Source organism: Neolamprologus multifasciatus, chromosome 1 (assembly GCF_963576455.1).
Source record: "Neolamprologus multifasciatus chromosome 1, fNeoMul1.2, whole genome shotgun sequence".
Lineage (NCBI taxonomy): Eukaryota > Metazoa > Chordata > Actinopteri > Cichliformes > Cichlidae > Neolamprologus > Neolamprologus multifasciatus.
This window is the reverse complement of record NC_140439.1, coordinates 19319475-19345725: the sequence shown is the minus strand read 5'-3', so window position 1 is coordinate 19345725 and position 26251 is coordinate 19319475. Positions and strand designations below refer to the sequence as shown.

At 38.7% G+C, this 26251-nt stretch overlaps 1 protein-coding gene across 4 annotated transcripts in view; it reads right to left on the bottom strand.

Moving 5' to 3' along the window:
- tub (TUB bipartite transcription factor) overlaps positions 1–26251 on the bottom strand; it is a 57947-nt gene that overhangs the window by 2617 nt on the left and 29079 nt on the right. For 2 of the 4 annotated variants that reach the window (XM_085158014.1, XM_085158032.1), the window contains exons 2-11: positions 18356–18407; positions 13730–13892; positions 11079–11216; positions 8910–9065; positions 7028–7149; positions 5153–5344; positions 4859–4971; positions 1748–1862; positions 864–962; positions 564–735 (exon numbers count right to left, since the gene is read on the bottom strand). In XM_085158014.1, the coding sequence (XP_085014140.1) occupies positions 564–735; positions 864–962; positions 1748–1862; positions 4859–4971; positions 5153–5344; positions 7028–7149; positions 8910–9065; positions 11079–11216; positions 13730–13892; positions 18356–18407 (1322 nt within the window). The remainder of the gene's footprint in view (positions 1–563; positions 736–863; positions 963–1747; positions 1863–4858; positions 4972–5152; positions 5345–7027; positions 7150–8909; positions 9066–11078; positions 11217–13729; positions 13893–18355; positions 18408–26251) is intronic. The other 2 variants (XM_085158022.1, XM_085158042.1) reach the window with 1 other exon arrangement.

The window sequence follows — 26251 nt, the reverse complement described above, 5'->3', positions numbered from 1 at the left end:
ACAAAAGGCATCCAACATTCAAAGAAGAGCTTTGAGAGTCCTTCAAGAAACCTGGAAAACTATTCCTGAACACTCCTGATAGAAATTACAAGGAAGCTTGCCAAAGAGACTTCCGGTTGTGTTAAAGAACACAGGTGGTCATAAGAAATATCCAAATATTAATTTTCAAACTTGTTCAAATGATAAAGACTCTACTTTTGCTTATATCTTGTTTTTCCATGCAAATTTGCACATTTTTTAGTCAATAACTGCACACATTTTCCATTTTTACTTGCAAGATGTAACGAAGTAGTGGAGTTTTTCACCATTAGTGTACAGAGCCAAAAACATGAAGACACGTTATATTTGTTATATTTATAAAGTTATTTTCTAAATCTGTCTGAGAAGTACCTATATGTAACAAGTTAAAAATAATACTGTCTAATTTAATAGCATCCACAGTATCAGGTTATGTGGCTGTCTCAAACAGTCATTGGGTGAACCAAGATTATAAAACAGAAACAGACCTTAGTCTTTAGCCTTTGTTAAATATTTAGAAATGTTATGTGTGGACGGAAGCTTACGGTCATTGTCGTGAATAATTTGGAAATTCTTAACGGAAGCCTGAGTGACTCTGCCGTGGAAGTTGAGCACGTAGGACTGTGTGTCATCGTTCCACACAGGCGTCTTGTTGTGAAGTTCAATCACGCTCTCTGTGTTCTTGTTCTGCCACCTGGCCAGCAGTGACTCATGATCCTGCAATGAAGAAGAATAGAAAAGCCTTGGACATGGACACCATATGTATCGGATCGATTAAATAAGTATTAGAAGAGGCTGAACTGGTCAGAGCAGCTGCGACTACTGAGAAATTGGACAACACATACATTTCGTGGCCGAATAGAAACTCTCTCGTGGTCCATGTTCATTCCGGGAATGATGACACTCATTTTTCGAGGCCCTTTAAATCCTAAGACATTGGTTTCCTACATTTAAAAAAAAGAATTAAAAAAGATAAACAGATCACCTCTCAATGCCCTTTCTTAAACAAATGTTATCCTAAGGTGGATTACTGAATGTCATTTCTGGATGCAGTTATATAAAGCTGTACTTTTCAAAGCCTTAGCTTTAGCTAATATTTGTCGTTTTGCTCACTGCCATCGTAGGACGACCGGCTGACGTCCATGTCATTTCATTTTTGACCTATTTTTAAACCATAACCTGGCAAACTTTTTCAAATGTATCTCATTTAGTTAACCTTTATTTAACCATGACACTCTTTTTCAAGGGAGACATGGCCACATCTCAATTTTAAACACTGCATCTGAATTTTTGCAGTGCGTTGTACTGTCATGTATAAGGTTGTTGTGGTAGGTTTTTCAGATCATATAAGTACATTTCTCATGAAAACAGATGATGAGTTACTATGCTGACAGTTAAGATATTTGGCTATTTTAATTTCCTGTTTATGTAGCTACTTAGAGCTTGAATCACAGCTTGTGCTGCAAATAAAGGATGCACAGTGGTTGCCTGCTGCCAGGGCTTAGACAGGGAGGACAGAGCTGCTCCATTCACAATTCTGCTGCAACTTTTTTTCCATTTCTGCCTAATGCAGTTTTAAACAGGTTACTGGAAAAATGCATTATTTTAAATCAGCAGTATTACAGCATATTTCTAACAAAATCTAAATAATAATAATAAAGCTGTATCTTTTCAGCAACGTGAAAACACACGTATAGTCAAGTATAGTCTAGCATTTTGATGAACTCACATAGCAAATGGCTGCTAGCTCTTGACGCAAGTTGCTAGCTTCGAGGCTGGTGGTGCTCTTCATGGGGTTCAGACCGTTGTCATATACAGTGAACTTAGTTCCCATGAGGTTTGATCTGCAAACAAAACATTACACATTAAGGAATGTAATGACTGTTTAAAACAAACACCGGCGGTGGGGCTCAAACTACCTGCGTAAATTAGCAGTTTTGCTATAATCTGGCATGTTTACATGTTATATTTTTCATAATACTTATGCCCACTAACATGCGCTATCCCTGCTAAATATATAAAAAACAAATAACTAGAAATAACAGGTATCCAGGTTTAATTACATAATGAAAACAGATCGCTTAAGTTTTGAAATATCACCTGAGATCCTTTGCAACAATTGTCACTGGTGTAAAACTTGTGTTTTTGTGCTCTCCCTGGAGTATAACTCCCTTTATCATCTCATTTAGTTTTAACTGAAACCACACCTTACAAAATGAATTATGTTGTATTCAGTAAGACTTAAGGTAGCGAACGAGATCATAAATAAATTGTCAAGAAAGTGTTCACAGATAAAATCATAAGTGGAGTGATTTTTCCAGAGCCTTCTACATACTGTCTGTGGATACAAACTGAAAGGGAAATAAAAGCAGAGTACAGTGTTTGCAAACCACTGCATGCTTTTGACTTCATGCCCCTCTAAATATAATTGTGTTCCACTCGAGTTCGTCCTTGTTGGTTTATGGCTCAGCAGTGATTGATAGACTGGATTTTGGCAGGTGGGTGGTCCAATCTAAATCCTGACAGACAAGGCAAGTGGCTAGTGCTCTGTCTTTAAGTGAGTTCTTACATGAGGCGAACACTGGCTGAAAAGTTGACAAATTATGGCATACAACATCCTTGACTCGATTCCCAGCGAGAGCACCTTTGCTTAATTTCATACCACATTCTCCCTCCCTACCCCACTCGATCTTTTTTTCTCATACCACATTTACTTTCATATTTTGCACTCACTTTTCGCTTGGAAACCTTTTTCTATAAAATGAGGAATTAGAAAACATATTCTTCGCTGTACTGTAGCGCTGATGTTTGATGTATATGTGCTGTTCAATCAATCATTAATTAGTTCTTATACTTTTTAGACTGTCAGTCATTAGTTCTTGCACTGCACACCAGTAAATGGCAATAAAGACAGAATCTGCAGGAAAATTTGTCCAACTATACTCAATTCCAGCTATGAAATAACCATTTATCTAATATTGGAGAACAATATTTGCATTTCTCGGTTATACTCATCCAATGTATTTTAAACAACTTTGACTTGACACCTACCTGTGTGGTGTAGGTGGTGCCATTTAGAAATGCTTCTTAAAAGCCACATGTTTAGCCGTCTCATTTAGATATCTCATTTAGGCCAAGGACTGATGAAAGGTCACTGTTCGTTCCAATTTAGACTGCCATCATTCAAGCAGGACAGCGCAAAGCTTTGAGCGGTACATCGACCAGTGGTCCAAAGACTAAAAGGTTGCACAAGCCCATATTTGATTAAACTCTAAAGGGGCTTCCATGGAGCCTTGAAGCTGTTTCTAATGATTATGTCAATCATGTTTTGTTTTTGTTTGTTTTTTAAAAAATACAGTTAGATTAGAAATAGTAGTGCGAGCACTAAAGTTAAATAAGAAATCCAACACTTAGCATAATTACTCAGATAATGTATTCTGATCTGGAAGAAATTATTCATCAGTTAAAGTCTTGCACTTCTTTACTTGACAACATCCCCAACAAACTCTTCAAATCTGTGTCTTGTTGTTTTACAAATCATATTATCAATAGCCCTCTCCAGACTGGAATTTTCCCTGTTTCTCTCAGATGTGCTGTAATCACACTGCTACTCAACAAGAACAACTTAGAGTCATTGGTAATGATTATAGAGGCATTTCTAATCTTTCATTCCTCAAAATATTTTTAAAAAAATGTTTACAAACAACCGGATGAATGCCTTTCAAATCACAGCATTTATGATGAGTACCAATCAGGGTTCAGATCTAATCATAGCACAGAAGCAGCTCCTGCTAAAGTCATCAATGACCTGCAGATCAACAGTGAGTCACAGAGAGTTGCAGTTTTACTTCTGCTTGATCTCACTGCTGCTTTTGACACTGTTGATCGTGACATTTTAATTTAAAGGCTGAATGACTCAGTTGGTTTACCAGGTCAAGTTCTTGATTTGCTCTCATCATACTGAAAGAGGATATAGATGTTATGTTCTTTCTTGGTACTATCATAAAGAATCATAATATTATCTTGAAATTCTTATACAGATGATACATAGTACCCATTATCGTCAAAAATATGTTCATATTTATCATCCCTTCCTCTGAAGCACAATGAGCGAGTCAGAAACCTTGGCAACATTTTGGACAGTGATCTCAGGTTTAATAAAAACATCAATAAGGTTAGTAAGAACTGCTTTTCTTATGTTAGAAAAGTTAGAAGTTTCTTATCTCAAAGTGAAATTGGTCCATGCTTTCATAGAAATTAGTTTAGATTATTGTGGTGCTCCATTTGCAGGACTCTCACAAATAATCAGTAGGCCAACTCTCGTTGTATTCAAAATGCAGCAACAGAGTCCTTACAGGTACGCACAAATTTGACCACGCAGTGTTGAAGTCACTTCATAGACTCCCAGTGCAATACAGAATTACCTTTAAAAGCTTTTTATTAGTTCATAAAGCTCTTAGTAGTTTGGCCCCTTGAGCACATCTCTGACTTGCTCACTGTTTATAACCCAGTCAGATCTCTCAGGTCATCAGGTCCAGACTTTTTAAATGTTCAGATGCAAGTATGCTGAGGGAGTGTTTGGTTACTGTGGTCCTGTTCTGTGGAACAAGCTGCTCACACAGACCTACACTTAATAGCTGTGTGTGTTTTAGATTTATTTTGCTATTTTCACTACCTTAAGGTATTGTACCTTTTTAAATGTGCTTCTTTCTTCTGTGTTAAGCACATTGACTTTAGATATAATGAAATGTGCCATATAGATTAACATTGCCAATGCCATATCTAATTCCTAATGTAAGCTGGTAAAGTGTTTAATACAACAAAGCCACAGAGGACTTACCTCAGTTTGCCAATAAAACTCTCTCCACCTCGAGACAGATCAGTTGGATCAATGGAGATGAGGTAATTTGATGTTTTACTCTTTTTCCTCTTTCTCCCAGCTAACAGGAACACCTGTTACCAAACCATATTGTCAAACACCTACAGACAATCAACATGGTTTGATACCACAAAGCTGCATTATTTGAATATATATAAGTTAGATTAGAGTCCAGATGTTAACAACTTACTGTAGAAAAAATCCCTGACAGATATCTTGTGTAATATGTTTTTAAACCTTAAAGACTCGTCTCACCTTCTTGCCATCCTCTCTCTCCAGGTGGAGATAGTAGGTCGGATACATGCCTCTGTCCATGCCCTTTTTGTCCCTGGTGATTCTGCACTTCACTCTGACCCCCTGCGGTGCTGGGCGCAGAGAAAACTCCTCAAGGTCATCAACATCAATGGCAGGTTCACTGACTGGTGGAGTGGGTGCTGAGGCCACCTCCTGTAGGATCAAATATGGCAAGAGCCCTCGTGAAATGGTGGACTGATGAGCATTAAAGCAGAGTAATGAGTCTGAAAATCAAATTGTCCACTGGGATTAAGAATGAGCACACTGTGTCTAAAATAAGAACCTGAAGCAGAGACAGAACATTGAAATGACTGAAGGGAAAAAAAAATAGAGTGGAAAGAAGAGCAAAGAGAAATTATGTTATCAAAACGGGAAAGAGACAGCAACGGCTGGGAAGTCCATAACTGTGTGTTTCATTCTGTGCTTTTCTACCTAGGTATACTTTTACTGCATTCACAGTGTGTTTGCATTTAAAAAGGAAGTCATTGCCAATCAGACGCTTTCCAGATGGTATTACATATGGAATCAACATCTAATGCTACTGTTCAGTTTTGACTAGACCCCCAACACCACTGGCTGAAATGTCAGTCGAAAACATGACAGAGTTGTCCCCTCTTTCCTGAACTCCTCCATATATGCTGCAGATGCAAATTTATATTTTTAAATCCATAAGACATTTTGCCACTGATACTCAGTACAATTCTTGTGTACTTTGGGATACCTCAGCCTTTTCTCCTTGTTTCCCTTCCTTAAGAATGGCTACTTGAAAGCCACATATCCACTGAGACCATTTCTGATGACGGTTCAGTGAACAGAAGATGGATCAACTAAAGGGCCAGATGTATCTCTGTCCTGTGACATGCCTTTTCTGTTTTTCCCCCTATATCTTAAAGACGTGACATTTCAGAATTGGATCTTTGCTAAGCTGTCTTTTATGTGTGAATACAACACTGGTTAATCCCTTGAGTTTTATGCTTGAATGATTCATAGGCCAGGCTTAAATGGCTCAGCAAAAAAGGAAAAAAGGGCTCTGATAATGGTCAGGTACAAGGACTGTACAGAACATTAGCAAAAAGCAGTTAATATCCAAAGAAAAGCTGAAAGGCTAGGGCACTATGGCTCAATACCATGCTAAAAATAAAAAACTAGAAACTCTAGCTTCTTGGAAGCAAAAATTACAAAAAAAATGAAGGGTGGCTCAAGACTTTTGCACCACACTATATCTATAAACAAGGACATTTTTGTACTTTGGCTACTTTCTTACAAGTGGGCATCCAGCAAAATGCTCACTGAGGTAAGAAAACAACTGAGGAACAATCATAGCTTTAAAGGAATCACTTGAGCTGGTTAACATTTCTGTTATTGAGTCTTCCTCAAGCAAATGGAAGTTGTATGGGTCCTCCCCCCAAAACATGACAGCACACCTGCATCCACAAGACTAGTAAGAAGCAAAGTACAATGTGTGGTCCTAGAAAAACATGGAAAAAATAAACCTGTTTCTGAAACCTGTTTTCTAAAACTACTTTTATTGCACCATGTTCATTCACTCTTGAGCTGCTGTAACATGAATCAAATGGCTGAATTGCCACCATAGCATACAGTCAAGTTCTATAGAGTCTTGCTAATGACCTACTAATTGTATTCAGGTTTGAGACCCCTGGCATATGGGAAATACTTAATTTGTTAAGCTATAATTGTCTGCAACTCTACTTTCAGCTGGGAAACTATCCAAACTGGTGGTAAAATAGCAGATTTTGGTTTTTTATTAGCTACTGTCAAAAGGTGCTCGGTGCAAAAAGACATGCAGAGAAATTCATGCTGTGAAATTAATTTTACCTTGCTGGACTTTTTACTAGTGGCAGAGCCTGGTCTTGTGTTGCTGTTGAGCTGTGAAGAGCTGGAGCTAATTTCATCATCATCATCCTCCTCTTCATCAAAATTCATGCTGCTCGATATACCTTCACAGGAAGGATGGAAAGAAGGAACGAGAGGAAGAAAGAACAAAAGAAAGAAATTAAATTGGAACTGTGGCTAAATACCAGACTACCAGACTGATCCACTTGTGGCTGTGTTTTATCTGGTGTGTTTTCACTGATTACAGTCTCATTTAATGAGCGATTTTGTTGTAGTTTTTGGCACATAAAACTTGCTGAAAATGTATCTTACTTAAAGCATTGTGATGTCTTACAAGAAGCGTAGCGTTCATGCTGGGACGGCTAAAACAACATTCTTGCCACTTAAAATAATCTTTTTATTTACTTACTTTATAATTTTGCAAAGTTAAACCCAATTAAGCACCTGAACTCTAACCCTCATCACTCAACTCCCTCTCACAGTACACTGTGATGAAAAACTGTCATAATGGATCAAGGAAGCACGTGCACTATTACAACTCTCTCTACTACACTGTTGCAGCAGTGTATTTGATTGTAAATTACAGTTCACATTTCCCTTTGCTGCATGTAGATTATACAGTTTTTGTGTTAATTATGTATGGAACAATTGATGTGTGTTAGCGCTAGGGATGGGTATAGTTTAGGTTTTATCCGATACTTTTGAAACGGTGCCGGTGCTCAAACGGTGCTCAAACCGGTACTTAAAGAATGGAGAACACAAAATTGGTCCAAAAACCTCTCATGTTTAGCAGTTTTTTTGTAAAAAGATAACAATGTTAGCCTTTTCTGCAGCTATAGGGCATATATTGTATCACTCTTGGCTAGAAGCAGTGCTTAAACAATGGAAAAAACACAAACTTTGTCCAAAAACCTCTCATGTTTATCTGTTTTCCACTTTTTCTTTGGTCATTTTAGCCTTTTTGGCCAGGGTGAAGGGAGTATCTGCCATCAAACAAGAAGACAGCCGCATGTAACTACTACGGTGTTTGCTAGTTCACCTTACATGCATTAATTTAATAATGTGGTTAGCCTACTCAACGTAAATTACACACGAACAACATGCTACTCACGCAGAGAAGAACGGCTGCTGCTGCCATCATCATTTCTGCTACATTAGCAGGGCTCCGGGTCCGATAACAGGCACCACACCCGCAGTAGATGTGCACGGTGTGAGGTCTCGCAGCAAGCTATCAAATACGGCGCATTTCTCGGCTTAAAAAAACCCCCGCTATGCGTCGCCAGGTGTTTCATCGGATTTGAGGTGTTACCTCCTTTGACAGTATCACCTTAAAGCACTTGTTGCAGGCTGCTGAGTTTGCATCTTTTGCTGTGAAGTACAGCCAGACTTTTGACTTCTTCGCCTTGGGCATTTTTAATCTGTAGCTCTGCTCTAAAAGAACGTACGTACCTGGACCTGCCTACTACCCTCGGAAACGTAAAATGATTGGCTAGAATCTAAAGTATATCACATCTTAGGGGAAAAAAAGCACCGAAATAAAGCACCGAAATGTGCGCTGCTTTTCGGTCTGGTTACTACCGTTTATGTCAGAACCGGTGCCATCATGGCACCGGACACCGGTACCCATCCCTAGTTAGCGCTGAGTGTTTACAGTACGAATAATTATATTATTTTTCATTCAGACGCTGAATTTTAAAATGGCCTATTTATTTGGAGTTGTGTGTTTTTTAACATGAGTCAGTGTTTTTCATCCTCCCACCAACACAACGCAGCAGCAGACCAGAACGCCGTGGGTGTAAATAAGGACTTGTAGTTGTGCTATTGCAGAAGCAGTGGCAGAAGCTTTCTTGAGCACTGTCAGTACCTTTTTTGAGCATGGTCACGCGAAGATCCTGTTTACTCTGAGACTGAGTGCAGCTCATCACGGGCTCTGCCTCGGCCTCCTCTGAGGTGGGGTGACCCACTGTCAGGATCTGGATCTGACTGTCATCCTGCTGGGAAGCCAGGCCATCGATCGCTGCTGAGTCAAAATCCCAGAAAAGAAAAACAAACTCTTTCAGAATGACTCACTTCTTTTCCACTATCAGTATTTCATGCTGACGTAAGATTCTCTAAATGAACCACTGCAAAGTACAACAAGAGCAGGTCATTCAGCAATAATTTGTGCATTAATCACATAGTGAACTAGCCTGAGTAAATCTGACAACATTCCCATTTCTCCACTTTTGGGCATTTTGTTTTATGTAATTGTTTTGCTCTGTGTCTTCAATATTCAATCAACTTCTAAAGTGTACATTCAGGCAAAAAGAACACTTCTCCACTTGTCCTATGAAAAAAAAATTTAAAAAGAAAAGAAAAGAAAAAAGAAAATGTTGCATAGAGTTTGCAGGCATTCAGATTTACAGCTCTATTAAGGTCCCGCCACTGCATTTAAATCATGTTGTGGTCTGGACTTTGACTGGACCACTGCAGCGCCTTAATTCTTTTCTTCTGTTGCATGAACTCATTTTGGGTGTAAGTTTTGGCTGCTGGACAGATGACCTCACATTTCACTCTAGAAAACCTTATACACAGAAATTCACAGTCAACTAAATGACTGCAAGTTGTCCAAATCTCCCCTCCACTGCTGTGCTGCCAGTTGTTATGAGGTGTTCATTTTTCTCCAAACATCATGCTGTACATAATAACCAAACATCATCACTTTGCCCTCATCTGTTCAAAGGTCAGTGCTCCATTCTATTGCCTTGTAGTATTTTTTCAGATGCAAACTTAAGCCATATTGTCATGTTCTGCTTTCCCCTAGCAACCCTTCCAAACAAGTCATGCTTTTTCAGACTTTTTCTGATTGTACTGTCATGAACTTGAACATTTTTTTTATTTTGTCCAAGAAGAGCACAGTTTGACCTTGGGGTGAAACTTCTAGGAAGTCTACTCAGGGAAGAGGGTGGCATTATGCTAACACACATCCGGAAGCTCCAGACTAACTGCAAAAAATGTTGGTTTTAGAAAAATGTTCACACTTGCTGATGATGAATGTACATAGCTGCATAACATCCTGTAACAGCTGTCATTTTGACGTGACTGCATATTCTACTGAGTATATATGTTATATATTAACATGCTGCTTTAACAAAATTAGGTCAGTCTTATCTTTTGATTTCTTATTCAGTCCCCTGTCTTTCTTTTCCTTCAGAGATATGCGTGTAAAAATCAAGAATCCTATTTTTATTTTATAAAAGTATGTAAAAGGCTGCATTTTCATGTCTTCATTATCTAAACTGAAAATGAACAAGCTCTGATCTTCCTAGAGCTCATTTTCTAATGACTGCATCATTTCTGCTTATGCTTTAACAAATCAGAGCACGAGACAGAAGAAGAAGTGAGACAGATCAATAAGTGGTGAATTTGGCACTACTGGCCTGGATAATCTTTTACCACAGTTGAATCCAATTCACTTTCCTGGGACAAAGTCATTCCAAAGGCAAGCATCTGCTGTATTGCAGTATATCAGATGCCAAATGTCTCCAAAGTCAGATATTGTTGATCAAGCTATGTATTTTTTTGGCAAACACCTTTGCTATTATATTTCAGTGTGCTGAGTCTGCAATAACACACATTGAAGGTTGAATGGCATGGAAGCATAAGGGAAACAATGACAGCAATTGTAGTTCTTTTAATCTTCTAATGTAGGTCTTCATTTGTGTTGCGTCAGTCTGTCATACATCATCACAGACACTGAGCTCTGACGACTTTGGCACCATGGCAGGAGCTAAGAGGGCAGCCGCGTTTCACTCAGTTGTGCTGTTGTCAGCTGTGGCTCAAAAAAATCAGTGGGGAAACGTTATCTGAGGAGGGCATACAGAGCTTGGATAGACTGTTGAAGCTGCTGGATAGTAAGGATTTTGGATCCGCTCTTTTTCACACAGGGGACCGCTTCTAAAAGCTGATTATTTGGTCTTTAAAAATGGCCACGAACAGTATGTTTATCCATTTTTCACACAGTTTAATTAACAATTTGAACCAGCACACTGACCTTTGTGTTTCCCCTTCCTCTCCTTCTTTTCACTGCCTGTCTGTGGAGTGGAACTGGCTGATGCTTTGCCCTTTTTGGCTGAGCGTGGTGGCTGTGGATCCGACATCACCTTCACCTCTTCCTGTTCAGCTTCTTGCACTGAACACAGGAATGAACACGACTGAAGCACATGATGGGTTATAATAAATGTCTTTCACATTAAACATTACGTCAGGTTTTAGTGTAATACACAATACCATTTAAAGGTATTTGCCGCTTTTAGATTATTTTTTTAATATAAACATAACCTGAGTAAATACAAAATGCCATTTTTAAATGAGGATTTAATTTATTGAGGGGAAAAATGCTATCCAGACCTACCTGACCCAAAGCAAAAAAAGTTATTCGACCCCTAAAACTAATAACTGGCTGTGCCACACTTGACAGCAAGAACTGCAACAAAGCATTTGTTATAACTGAAAACAAGTTGTTCACATCAATGTGAAGGAATATGAAGCAATCCTTTCTACAGAATTGTTTAAATTGAGCCACACCGGAGCATTTTACATCATGAATGGCCTGTTTAAGGTCATTCCAAAGCATCCCAATCAATTTTGAAGCCATGAAAAAAACTTAATCTGTTTTTTTTAGTCAGTCAGAGGTGGACTTGCCGATGTGTTTTTGGGTCATTTTTGTGGTGCACTAGAACTATGCCATAGAATAAGAAATCAGGAAGGTGGAAAATACTTTTTCACAGCAACCTATTGCAATCAAAATGTTCAATTTTTGACAAGTACAGTAAGTGACTGTAAGATCATTTTTTTACTCAATGTGGGACTAATACTGGGCTGCAAATCTGTAGCTAAAATCACTGCAGGTTTACAGTCCAGAGGTTCCAGCTTAGAAAAAGTGTGGAGCTAACTGTGAACGAAGGCTAGAATGTTTTTATTCATTTTCCCATAGCATTGTTATGGTTCTCTTTTTTTGCATCAGAATAAAAGAATATGGCAGAAGAACATCTTTCTCTTCTCTTTACAGGAAATTTGACAGTTCTTGGCCTTAATCCCAGAAACTGACCCTCAAAAAATAATTAAATAAATAAAAATGCTCTGCCTGGCCTCTGTGTGTAAATAAGAAGACTTCAGCGGCCCCAGATATAACAAATGGTTATGTCTATAACTTCTGTTCCCTGAAGGAGAGTAACTAGGTACAAAATATAAAGTATTGCATAATAACTTTATTTATATAGCACTTTTCAAAACATCAAGTTACAAAGTGCTTCAAAGTTCGAATAAAAGCTGCACACTGATGATACGTGTACATGAATGAAATAAAGGGGAACGGATAAAGGAAACCCTAACCTATGAAAATGAGTTTCAGCATTCGCTTAAAACAAATAACAGACTGAGCCAAACTGATTGACTTCAGAAGGGTGTTCCACAGTTTGGGCGCTACAACCTCAAAAGCATGATCACCTCTGGTTTTAAAATCAAGCACTAGTTAGATTCGTCATGGTCATCCCTCAGTTTAATAGCTGCTCTTCAGTGAGCCAGGCAAGGGGCAACCTTATGTTGTACCTTGTTCCTCTTAACATATCTACTCATTCTGTTTCAGTCGGTTTACTCAGTACAACACACACAGCATAGGACATATGTACATACATAAATATACATTAATCAGAGGACAAGTCGGACAATCAGCACCTTAGTGCTTAACGAGCGACTGAAGAGGATGTAACGTCCAAATGATAGACAGACCAGATGATGGACCAACTAGCTGCAGCACAAAAATTAATTTAAAAATTAATTAATTTAAAAGGGCCCATAAGGTTGCTATTCCTCTGGTGGAATCCCATGCACCTTTGGTGACAAAACGCACAGGCTTTGGTTTCAGTAAACATTCTTATAGCGTGGACAATCCCCACTGTCCCCTGCGGACAGTAGTGAACAGAAGATTTCTGCTTTACTTGCTTTGGTTTTGGTTACTCATACCAAAATCCAAAGCAAAATTACTGCACAAGAAAACTTAAAATTAGTGCTCCGTGGACAGCCTATGCACCAACTGACCAGTGGAGGCTAACACAATCAGGCACAGTTAAGCTAACTTCAAGCCACAGACAGCAGAGCTAACTAGCAGTAGCTAGCTAGCCCGACTCAGCAGAGGTTTTCTTGGCAAGGTAAAGAACGTAAGAAATAAGGGGTGTATGTGATAACACGGTGTATATGTACAGCCCCACGTGCACCTATGTCATCACAAGTCATGTGCCTTAAAGCAGTGGACAGAAGAGGTCTTCATCCAAGACTTGCAGGGCTGTGATATCCCACATTACATGTGTTGTACTTTGAATCGACTGAAAGGGAACACAGTTTCTGCTCGTGTGGTTTGATTTGCAGCACTGCAGTAGATGATGCAGTGTGTTGTATTCCTTCTACATGATGTCTTATTTAAAGCTGTAAATTTTACAGCTATGCAACACTAATCATTTAAAAAATGGTTTCATGTCTGGTTTATAGTTCTAATTGGGATGCCAGGAAGAACAAATACTCTTTATAAATAAGAAAGACTTATTAAATGAACAGTGTGACTTCTTTATTCCTTCAGCTGATGTTTTTCTTTAATTCTCTGTTTAAGCTTTCTTAATCAACACAGCCAGAGAGGAGTGCAAGCTTTACCATGGTAGATAGTGCTGCTGTTGCTGCTGAGGTAGGATTCCACCAGTGGAGCCTGTTCCTCACTTTGCTTGGTCCGACGGGTCCGTGATCTCCCATCCACATTAGACTGGACCATCAGGGGCTCTTGCCTCTTCTTCTTCTGCTTCTGTTCAAGGAGTGCTCGCTGACATTTCAAGCAAATGGAAAAATAAAGGTAGAGTTTCAACAAATAGAAAAAGTCACTATCTTTACTGATCTACACTGAAGTAATGACATTAGAGACCAAATGTCGCCATGTTTACCGTGACTGAGTACCAGCATGCCATGTCTGAAAGTGGTAGATAATCGTTTCAGTAGAAGATTATCATTTGCAATTCATTATTAAATTGGTGTCAAGAAAAAAGAACCTCTCCGAAGGCAAAAAGCAGAAATGATATGTTTTGTCAGTCCATCATGGTCTCAATGTGTTTGCGTCATCATTATTAGTGAAATTTAACAATGCGCCATTTCAATTCATTAGCTTTCATTTTCTTTCTCCGCTTTCCGCCATTTTCCCTGCTGAGCATCATCTTTCCTTTTTTTTTACCAGTTACTTCCGTTTACTTTATCCTCATTCATTTAATAAGCACCACCACAAGGAGTCATTAAGTAGTGATTTCAATTGGCGAGGGAAATCCATTTAGAGTAGGCACATAGACATATCAATATTGGCGCCAGTGATTCAGTAAGAGCTATTATTGCCATATCGAATTTGTAGTGAGATAATTTATCTGAATTTCAGGAGCTGGACCACAACTCCAAACACTCCTCTTCCGGCCATACGTCTATAAATGTCTACTTGTGCCACACATCCATTTGTTCTCATTTCTACGACCCACCCTCCCTCTGCATTTTCTCTGGTTGTCAACCTCATTCGAAGTCATCAGAGATATGCCAGGCCTGGGAGCTCGATGAGGCCTTCCTCAAACCACAGCCTCTGGCCTAGCCTGTTGCTTCATAAACAAAAACATTTGCCATCGACATTTAAAGTTGAGGTCCTTGCTACTGAAATATAAATCAAAATTACCTCAGTTGGCGGTTTTGTAAAGATTCAGCTGCTGATTAAGAGCACCACAGACAGAAATATATACCTTTATTCCCTTTTACAGTACTTGGCAGATATGACAGAGATGATAAAAGAGCATAGAAAGATCAGTGCTGGATATCTAACAATGTGCTGCCTAAATCAGTATGACCAGAGGCTGAATAAAGCTATTCATTTGGCCCAACTGTCAGCTCTATGCAAGTCTTCAAACCAGAGCTCATCAAATATTAAAAAGGTTTCTATTAGTGGAAACTTCAGACTGCAGAGCAGTGGAGCGCTGTGTCCTGCAAAGCTCACTTCTTTTCCAAGGCAGTGGTGGTTAAGCTAGCAGAGACATTTTACACAGTGAATTTATTTAATGATTAATGGTCTCACCTGTGGATAAAGCACTTAACAAATTTTAGTATAAAAGGTTTGAAAAACACAATATTGTGCATGCTTCTATCTCTTCCCCTAATATGCCCCCAGCATGCCGGCTTTTTCTTTTTTTTCTCATGTAGTGCACAGCAGGCTATAGTTCACTTTAGGTGACTTCAAAATTGCTGAAAATTACTGAAATACAGGCAGACCTTAGGTGCTTTATTCCCATATCGGAGCAATCTGACATCACACAGACTTCTTTCACCTGTGTGTGTCTGTCCTCAAAGGAGCGTTGCGTATTCCTTATGCGGCGGGTTCTGCTTGTTAACTACTCGTTTCTGCTCGTTATCCATGATGAGATCTGTTTGAACTCTGCTTTACAACCACCTATGAAAAATTAGTTTCTACAGATAAAAGCATGGACATGCCAAGGCTTCTCTAGTATCAGCCATTGTAATCGCTACATGGGGAAAGCATGGGTCAGAATCTAAACTTAAGTAGAAGCCGTTGCAGAATTATCAGTTCACTGTTACTGCAATATGAAGTTCACAGGGGAGGATGTCAGGTAAAACAAATTGCTTATTTTAGTTCATATTTTTTATTGTTTACCAAAAACCTACACACACAGACCAGCACCTACTTGGACTGCCACAGTTCCCTAGAACTGGAGAGGCACAGGGAACAAAGGAGCACAGACGTCTGAAGAAAGCACTTAAAACCTGTGGCTATCCCATCTGGGCCTTCATTAAGTCAAAGAACATCAAGTCAAAGAGATTTATGGAAAAACAACACAACAACATCAAAAAAGAAGAAAAAAGCGGGCATAACAACATTGTCATTCTGCTTGTGGCTAGAGTGTTTGAGTAACTTAAAAGGCTTTTCTCCCAACTGAAGTTCCTGAGACACACGCCTAGAGGATAAAACACTTAAACACAACCTGAGCAATGTTATATATGCAGCCTAATGCGGCAAAGGGTGCACAGAAATATATACAGCGAACACCTGCATCAAAAGGATTGGGGGCACTCTCCTGAGAGCAGCAATGTACACAATTTGGACAGCCATGGTTTGAGAGAGGAGAGGGGAAAAAAGCCATCTGTGTTAAAATGGAAATACCATCTCTAAACAGGAAATGTGATTTACAACAACGCCTGTCAGCAAATTACAAAACAGTCCTGGCAACGCTCCTTTGTGTGAATTTTGTGCGAACGATAACTCGCTGGTAGCCTTAAATGAATACCTGGAGCTGCACACCAGCTGCAGGCACTGAGAAAGCCTCTAGCATGAGAGGCAAAAAGCAAGGACCAAAAACAAATCCAGAAATCTTCTCCTTCCCTGGATAAATGAGATTCTAGACAGCCTCTATACGATGTTTCAATCAATAACAATTTGTTTAATGATGCTTACGTGCCTGAAGCCCTCAACTGAGTGACATTAAGAATTGTATTCTTTATTCATTCATTCATTCATTTAGTCACGCATGAATAAAAAGCAGTTTACTTCAGAATGAATCAGAACACATAAAACCTTATACCCACTGATGAACTATGACAAGCTTCCGCAAGCTTTTGCTGCTCTGACAACGGAACGAGAACCCGTTTGAAGCACTCCACTTACATTATCCACTTCAGGAAAACAGCAGGACGTCAGAAGCAGCAGACTGCACTACGCATAGATAAGAGCTGAAAATGCTTCGACTGCAGCCTGAGTGTTTGTTTTGTTTGGATACAGTGCTGCTGACAACAAACAATGGCAACGGCAGTATTAGTTAGCAGAGTGTGAAATGGCCAAACATCACTTTGACTTAAGGATCCCGAGGGCCGTGCTGCGAAGTAAGTTCTTTGAGTGAGCTGGCTAACAAAACCTAAAACCCCAGTGAGAGATAATGGGTATCACAAAGGTGGTTATCAACTTTCTATGTTAACCCAGGCTTTCTGCTTCAGGCTGTGTGCGCGCTCACATAAAAGGGTGCATTTGATGTGTCATTTCTTTTTTCTTCTGTACAGAACTGACCTACTTCGGTCAGAGACATTATCACAGAACAACTGGTGGGGGAAAAAACAACAAAGGGCGACACTGGTACAGAACAAGAGAGCAATTGCTGCAGAAAACTTCGAATCATGTAATTTAGAATTAGTATACTTAGGGCTTTCGATGATGATGTTTTTTTTTATTTTGCTGTTTGGCACATTAGATTTTTGAAACTTTAAACTTTTTCCATTTAACATTATAGTACACTCAGCATGTTCGCGTCTGTCACTGACCCGCAGCCTTATGAAGAAAATGTGGAAACCCCCTAGTTTGTGAAATTAATGTCGCTAATTTAATATTCTTGGTGATGAATGGACCAACTGGTTATCTAATTTGTGTAATCTATTATCTGCAATTCTAGCTGTATAAAACAACGTCAGAAGCACATTAAGGCCAAGTATGAAAACATAATTATACATTTTTCCTCTTACTAAACAAATACACACTGCACACAGTTTGTGCTGATGTAACTTTCCTTGTGTAGTGTTTATGAGGTACAGCTAAAGAGTTTGCATGTATAAAACTGCACAGAATCTATATTGCACTTAAAGCACCGTGCATTAAAAGAAAGTTAAGTTCAAACAAAGCATCAGAATGGGGGAAAACGGGATTAAAATGACTGAACTTATCATGGCTGCTTGTGCCTGAAAGGTCTACTCTGAGTATTTCACTAAATGCTGATTTAGTGGGACTTTCCTACACAACCATCTCTGGGGTTTACATATGTCCCTCACTTTATGTCCACAGTGTACCCGTGTTCTGGCACAAAGCTCATATCATCTCAGATTGGTTTCTTGAACACGACAATGAGTTCACTGTATTCAGAGTTCAACAGCACACCTTTGGGATGTGGTGGAACGGGAGAGTCACATCATGGATGTGCAGTTGATAAATCTTCAGCAACTATGTGACGCTCTCATATCAGTATAGACCAAAATCTTTGAGGAATGTTTCCAGCACCTTGTTCAAGTCGGTCAAAACTGGGCCCAACCTGGTACCAACAAGGGAGAACTAATAGAATACCACTTAGAGAAATAAGAAGTTCTAGCTGGCTATTTGTGGTCCCTTGATGCAGCAGCAGAAGTTAGTGTCACGAAAAATTGCCCTCCCGTAATTGATTTAGCCTTTGTGTGACTCTTTTATCAGTACAGTAAAAAGAACAAAAGTCTTACCTGTCTGTCCAGTTTCTGCTGGCGGAGGTTGGTGCCCTCATCATCTAAAGTGCTTTAAGAAAGAGCAAAGAAAGAGGAGTGATTAGGTTAAACTGCTCTTCAGCTCTTTGTTATATCTGTAATAGAATAATGACATTACTTAAGTCAATTAAATTGTTTCCCTGGAATTGCGAAGAACATTAAATACATGAAATCTTAAATTCTTAGCTTGTTACCTAATAAAACACTATATGTTAATGAAGCTTCTCGCAAATTTCACAAAACAATGAATGTGTTTCTACCTCGAGGTATTTTGTTTTCACATCATGAGCTATATCATCCTCTCTGCTGTGATTACTTCTTCACAATAAAAATACATAATAGAAGTAATTATTCTCTGAAAAGTAAAATCTAATCATTCATGTAAATAATTATTATGCTTTGGGCACCATTTACCAGAGAAGGATCCAAAAATAATGCATACATTTTTTGTTATTGAAAACTGCATTCATTTACAGTCACATGGAAAAGAAAGCTTTGACAGGACTTAGGAAAAACTAAGTATACTCTGCTAATCAAATACATTTGATTAATTGGTCATCAGCAACTTCAAGCACCTCTTAAAGAAGAGGTTTTAGCAATACTCGGATATTGAGCTTGTTTTGCAGCCACAGGGTCTGGGCACCTTTTCAGTCATTGAGTTGACCATGAATTGCTCTGTGTAACAAAATATTCTAAAGTCAAATGTGAGGCCATCTGTCCAATAACAAAAGCTTGGCCCAAATTAGGCCATCTAACAGGATAATGCCCCAAGCACTGAAGTACATCTACAACAGAATGGCTAAAAAAGAAAAGAATCAAGGTGATACAATGTTCCAGTCAAAGTCCAGCCCCCGATTAAAATGCTGTGGTCAGACCTTAAGACAGCCATGCATAAAGAAATATCTTTAAATGCCAATTAAGTGAAGCTATGATAGAAAGAAGAGTGGGAAAGAATTCCTCCACAATCATGAGAGAGACTGATAAAGTCAAACACAAAACAATTACTTCAAGTAACCGCTGCCAAAGGTGTCTACAAGCTACTAAATCATGCAGTGTACTTAATGTTTCACAGAACTGGATAGAGTACTGTGAAATCTTTCTTTTTCACAGAACTGCAGATACCGAATATGGACACGGCCCAAATGAGAATGTGTAGAGTACATAAAAACAATATTTCAGATACAAAGCATAGTAACAATGCACCCGTCAGCAAAACGAGTATAAAGGAGATGGCACTGCTGAGTTAACAGTGTCATAGCATTTTAGATAAAGATACTTATATCCTCTGGGTGGTTTATCATGATACACTATGCAGCAGTTAAATAACAGCATACTAAGCACTTAAATCACTTTTCAAAAAGGTTCCATACAATAATAACTGTCAGGGGAGTTATTAGAAAGCTGTCGCTGTCTCTCAGCGAATACAGCAGAAACATAAACAGAGGTGTCATTTGAATATTGTTCAAAGTGATGTTGATGATGCATTTTGATTTTCCTAGCAATGGACAGAATATAAATGGCAAAAGTCCAATATAATCTCCATAAATTAATTAGCAGTAGCAGAGCTTTAAATGTTTTGTGACGAGGAAGCATAACACAGCTTGAGCGACTGAACGCACATACACACAGCTACTCCGCTCAGTCAACAAAGATTAAGTGCTACTGAAGCAAACAACATTTCTGTGGATATTTGTTGAATCCATGGCTCAAACTTAAGAACACTTAAGGAACTGTATCCTTGAGCAAATGGAGAGGAACGTCTGCCACAAGAAAAGCAAAAACAGACGAGTTAAGGATGATGGGTTTTAAAGGCTGTTTGGTGCATATTGATGATTTTTCTGCTACATCAATAAAACTGAAACAGAAATTGCTTCAGATCCAGCATTACATGTTTACCAGTTGACCCTTAAAGGTAACATAAGGCAGTCACCGGTACACTGACCACATTGTTCACAGTGGAGACAATCACTGAAACGTCTCTTGCTGCATCTGTCTGCCGTCCATAGCTTCTGGCAATCCAGAAGCTGGACACTAATAGAATCTACTAAATGACTTCAATAAAGTGAAAGGCTTTGTGTTGCCTGTATCACCACAAACTAGATAAAGAAGTCTCCCTATTAGCTACAGTATTTTAGTCACAGTCCAATTAGTAGATGAGCCTTTCACCAGGGTATTGTGTTGGTCTTTTAGAGGATGCTGTTATCCCCATGCTCACTGAAATGTTTTATATCTCTCAAAAGCATTCCTGTGTCCTTTGCAACGAATTTGGTATCTGATGCAATGCAAATAGACCCTAAGGACAAAAGGAAGTCACACGAGCTCACTGCAAGAACACACCACACAATAACCTACACACTCGCCTGACCTCGTCCTGCACCAACGATTCTCTGAGCATGCTTTGCTGAACAGTCAGCTATCCTCAGCAGCGCCGGCGTATACTGTATCTCTGTCTGCACGAACGCCACTGTTCACTTGAGCAATATTTGACGTGACATAATGACATACTGCCATCTGCAAATGCCTAAAGGTCAGCATAGCATGGGCACCCTGGGATATTGTGTCGTTCTAAAGCACAAAATACACGCCTGCATTGTTAATTTTAGATTAAAGAATATGCACGATCACTTTGTCTGCAAATATATAAACCTTTCTACGCCCTGACTCCACAGCCCCGATAAAGAGAATTGGAAGAGGATGGATGGACATAAACCTTATTAATATTATATCCACCACCAATACTCCAATAACCACTTACTCATCTTTAAATAACCCACTTCAATCACAATCAAGGGTGTAAAATGAAAAGACTGTTGATAAGATGATAAGAGGACTGAAGCTTCCGATTAGTCTTTGCTAATCAGCCTAATAACATTTCATACTACGAACAGTTGGCAATACACATCATGATTTAGAGCTTAAAGTAATGACTGACCAAAAGTAGAAAAAATAATTGCCAGGTAATAATTACGTTAGGGAAGACAATGTTTATTTGAACAATGTGTATTACTTTAGTAATCGGAAACAAAACCGATTCAAATGCTATTAATGAGCTAATACACTAAGTGACACTTATCATGATTATACTCGACATTTAGGGAGGGGAAAAAAAGGAGGAGGGCTAGTTAAAATGTGGAGAGCATTGTTACACAAGTATGAGGAGGTTACGCAATACTGTGGAGATAGAGAAGAATGAGGTTACTTGCAAGTCATCACTTTCCTATTCCTCTCCCTTATTGTCAGTAGCAAAAATGATCAATATCAGAAATTTGTTGTGCTGTAAATTAGATTTTAAATGGATATTTTGTATTGCAGTTTTCCCTGAAGATCAATGTTCAAGGCCCATTAAAACAAAGTGGAAGCTTTTGTTAAGAAATCTACTTAACAAGTTTACTTTATATTCTTTACTTTAAAGCTGAACTCTTTTATGAAACTATTCAGATCTTTGCTTTGACACTTCAAACTGTTGCACTGTTTATGCTACAGTCACGCTAATGGTTGGAAGCCACGGCACAATCAAAATTGTGCGAATAACTTTTGAGTTTGTTGCCTTTGAAATGGTTGCTTCTAAGATGGGGATGAAGTCTGTGACCATTTGCAGTTAGTTTCTTGTCAACGTTCAGGAAAAATGCAGCTGAATGTAGAACTAAGGCAGGAAGCCAAACTCCACAAGGTGCAAAAATCCTTAACAGATTAACAATTCCAAAACATGACCTAAGAGACACAAGAGAGGTTGTACAGACATCCAGACAAAGACCAACTATAAATATATATTTTCCTAGATTTATGACTATAGAAACAAACTTGTAACTGATCACAGATATCCTTGGTCTGTGAGGTAAACAAGGACCCAACAGTTTAACCAACAGGATTTATGTTCTGGCTAACACCATTCCTTAGATGCAGCATTGGGCTGGCAGCATTGAGATGCTCTACTTCTCCACAGAAGGCTTAGAGAGGCTGACAGCATAGAATGAATTGAGTAAAATGGAGTACTTAAAGAAAACTCCAAGTTCTCTTAGCATAACTCTGTTGTGAAACTTACAACCAAAGGCCAGATTTACACAGCACTCCACATCTGTAAAGAAACCTGAAGATAGAAGCTCACTGATGCTCTCTGTTAAATCGAACAATGATCCAGGTTTGTAAATTTGAAATTATAACTGCAGCCAAAAGGAGGTCTACGAACTTCTTGGTTAAGGTTCCTAATGTTCCTAATGAAAACAGCTAGTTTTCATGTCTCGTGTAACCAGAACAGACAGATTAGTGTGCCATCAGCAATGATGTGGTCTGTTGAGGGTGAAAAACGAGCCTCAAGCTGAAAGTGAAGCTGCCAGTATCTGGATCGATATACGTTCCCACGCTCACCTATATTTACAAGCTTTAAAGTAGTGAGTGAAAGGATGAGAATGCAGATACAAGTGGCAGAAATCAGCTGCCGCCATAGAGAGACTGGGCTCAGCCTTAGAGATAGAGTGAGGAGCTTGGTCCTTTGGGAGAGCTTCAGAATAGAAGAGCTATTTGACTATCGTATGGACGTATGCCATGGGTCTGGAGGAAGATGCAATGTAAAACTTTCTATTCAGCCACATATTTTAAAATATGTCCATTAGTTGTTGTTTTTTTAATCTGATGATTCTTTGAAATTAAGTCCACATGACGTGACAGTGCATTTTTTTTTTAGATAAAGCTAATAAAAAAAAGGCTTTCCTTTTGCGAGGGACATGTAGTTGCATGTTTTATAATTCAAGTCATAAACTTAGCATTTATACAGCAATTAACTGTAGACTGCCTGTTTATGATTCGACAGCTTTTAATTTAAAGCAACCCGCAATGCTTGTGTCGGTGTTGTAGTCCGTCCATCCGCCTGTTACATAAAGCACTATGTAACTAGAGTAAACAACTACAGATCAAGAAAAGCAAAATGACAACAGATCCAATTATGAATGTATTTGTGACAATTTGTGTTCTACAAACAAAGTTATAATTTGACAGATGCCAGTATTTCTCAGTAACATTGTTAAACATTGTTTCTCGTAGCCAGCCAACAGCACTTAAATTCTGTTTGACCTTTCCTTTCATTTGTGCTCTTGTAAAACGTTTTTCTCCAAGACAGCGACAGGATGATTTTTTTAATCACACATTTTTAACACTGTGCAAATTTGAGACAAATTTTAGACAGGCATCAGGACTTCATACGTACTGCTGGAGAAGATCAAACCCCACTCAAGTTCACTTGTTACTCCTGCTGTGCTTCCTTTTCCTCTGCTCTCCAATACTCTCCAATACCAATAATTTATTAAAGTAAATAAAATAGTAGCTCCTACTAACAAAGCTACGGGATTCATTCAGCACCAGTGATTAGCTAAATCTACTTTTTATTTATTTATTTTATTTTTTTTTACCACAAGAGCTTTTAATCACTGACCACAGGCTCACTGATTGTTCCTTCAGCTCTTGGACGGGCGTCTAAGAGACCTCTAACAAACATCCACGGCTCCTAATTCAAGGGCAATCTGAGATTTCCTGCAGCACAGCTTGAGAGAATGAGCTAAAGTAGAAGAGTAGAAGAGAAGATGATGAAGGATAGAGAGAAAAATGTGCTTCTGATGTTTGATGAATCAAAGCTCAGATTTGGCGTTCCACTCTTGTGATTGAAATCGCTTTGTGTTATAAAAATAAAAACATACTTCTTCTGTCACTTTATTCAAGCTTCCTTTTAATCTCTCCTAACCTGGAGACCCTGTAGCAGGAACAGGCAAAGAAATGACCCCGCAGCATTTTTCAAAGTATGACTACGACTATCATTACATGGTTATAAAGTTTGTTTCTGTTGAAAGGTTACACAAAATCAGTGTCTTTCTGATTGACATTTTTGATCAAGAAGAAGTAAAGTTTTGCTGGAGCTTTCGATTACACTCTGGCCTTGCGATAACAGTCAATACTGTGTTTCAAAATTCCTCGAAATGTCTCTAATGTCTTTAATAATACTAAAAAGGGAAAGAAAAAATCTGTTGTTGCTCTGTGACTACACTGAATCTGTTTGCATTTTTTGAGTGTGCAACACCCTCAACGTCTGGACGACCACTTTCCATTGCAAGGCAATTGTGCACGTCCCCTGGTGGGAAACAACCTCTCTCTAAACATGTCTGACACAAACTGGCTGCAATCACTCTCAGACAGATTTGAAGGTTTGTAAATAACTGGCTTCCCATTTATAAGCACAGATTGCAAACACTACAACACATTACAATTAATCTGAGTCAGTTTGCAAATCTATGAGGTTCCCACCCATCTTTGAATCATCATTCATTGCACACGGTCCCAATAATTTGGTTCTTGTCGAGGTCTGCACCACTATTTTCCCTACTGTGACAGTAACATTACCCACATTCTGACTACATATCGCAATTTTTTCATTTTTAATTGTACATTTTTAAAATGTCCAGTTTTCCTGACACACAACTAATGATGAGGCACGTATATTTGCATAATTTGGTTGATCTCTTCTTCAGTAGAAACTATTTTTAGTTACAACATTTAAAAGCAATTGCAATCCTGTATTTCAGTTTAAATCTTTCGTCTCGTTTTTTCCCTAACCAATCTCTCAGATTGCTTACCAGCAACTTCAACAAAATTCTTTCCATCACCCACTATGACTGGCTGCATGAAGGTACAATAGAGTAATTGAGCATAAACTAATGTTCCTTTATGAGCATGGTTGATGAACCTTTTTACCTTTTTACACGCTTCATTCATGTGTCAGAATTATGTCAGTGGAGTCTTGAATGTGGACCATGTAAAATCATTCAATAAACTGATAGCGCTGTGCCACCGACTCTAGTTTGATGACAAATGCCCACACAGATGCAATAAAAAAGTATTTACCTCCCACACGCTGTCAGACATGCAGACAAACAAAGCACTCCATGTCTATTGATCAAGTGTGAATAGGCATCAGACTGAAAGATAATGGCACGGACACGTGCTTTTGTAGTGCAGGTCAAACAGCTCATTATTATGTGGAGAGCCTGGTCATTCTTTAACACACCTCTGTAGTGTATACTGACCAGGTAAAGCACTGACATCCGGGTCTATCCATTGCAATAAATCACCTCTACAAAACCTATAAAATATCATTTAAAACTAAGGTGCAAAAAAAGCACCTCAGCAATTCTTGAAAAGAAATGAAAAGCTTATCCCTGAATACTTGCATGCAAGTTTGCAAAGTCTTTGTTGCCATATAAATTCAGTATTTTTATTGTGGTTTTTAAACCGATAGACTGGCTGCTGGACTGATTCAATACTAAGGTGGAAAAAGGCACCTTAGCTCCATCTGATGAATAAAGAAAATCTAGATTCATCAGAATTAATTGTGTCTGAAATCAAATGTATGATATTTACATATTTATGCTGTAAAGTACTGTTGCTAACATTGTGGAAGTAGTGCCGAAATCATCTGTCGAGCCCGACCAATACAGGATTTTTGAGACCAATATCAATACAGATATCTGGTGATTTCCAAATCAAACATTCTGATATATCGAGACAATATTTTTTTTCTTTCAGATGCACAAAACATAAACAGATTTCTCTAACATTTGTCATTTGTAGTTATTTATTTACTCCTTTAGGCTCTGCTCGGATCAGTTGTAGCAAACGGGCAAGTTGCAGAGTGCACTCTGGTGAACAGACAATGCAATGTAAACACTCATTACATGTTTGAAGGGTCTTTCTTCTTCTTTTCATTTATTAACCATTAAACATGTCAATACTGATAGAGTGGCAAGATAATATCGGCTGCCAATAAATCAGCTGGGTTCAAATCATCTGTACCAACATACCATGCTACATTGCCCAGGATTCTGATTTTCGTTG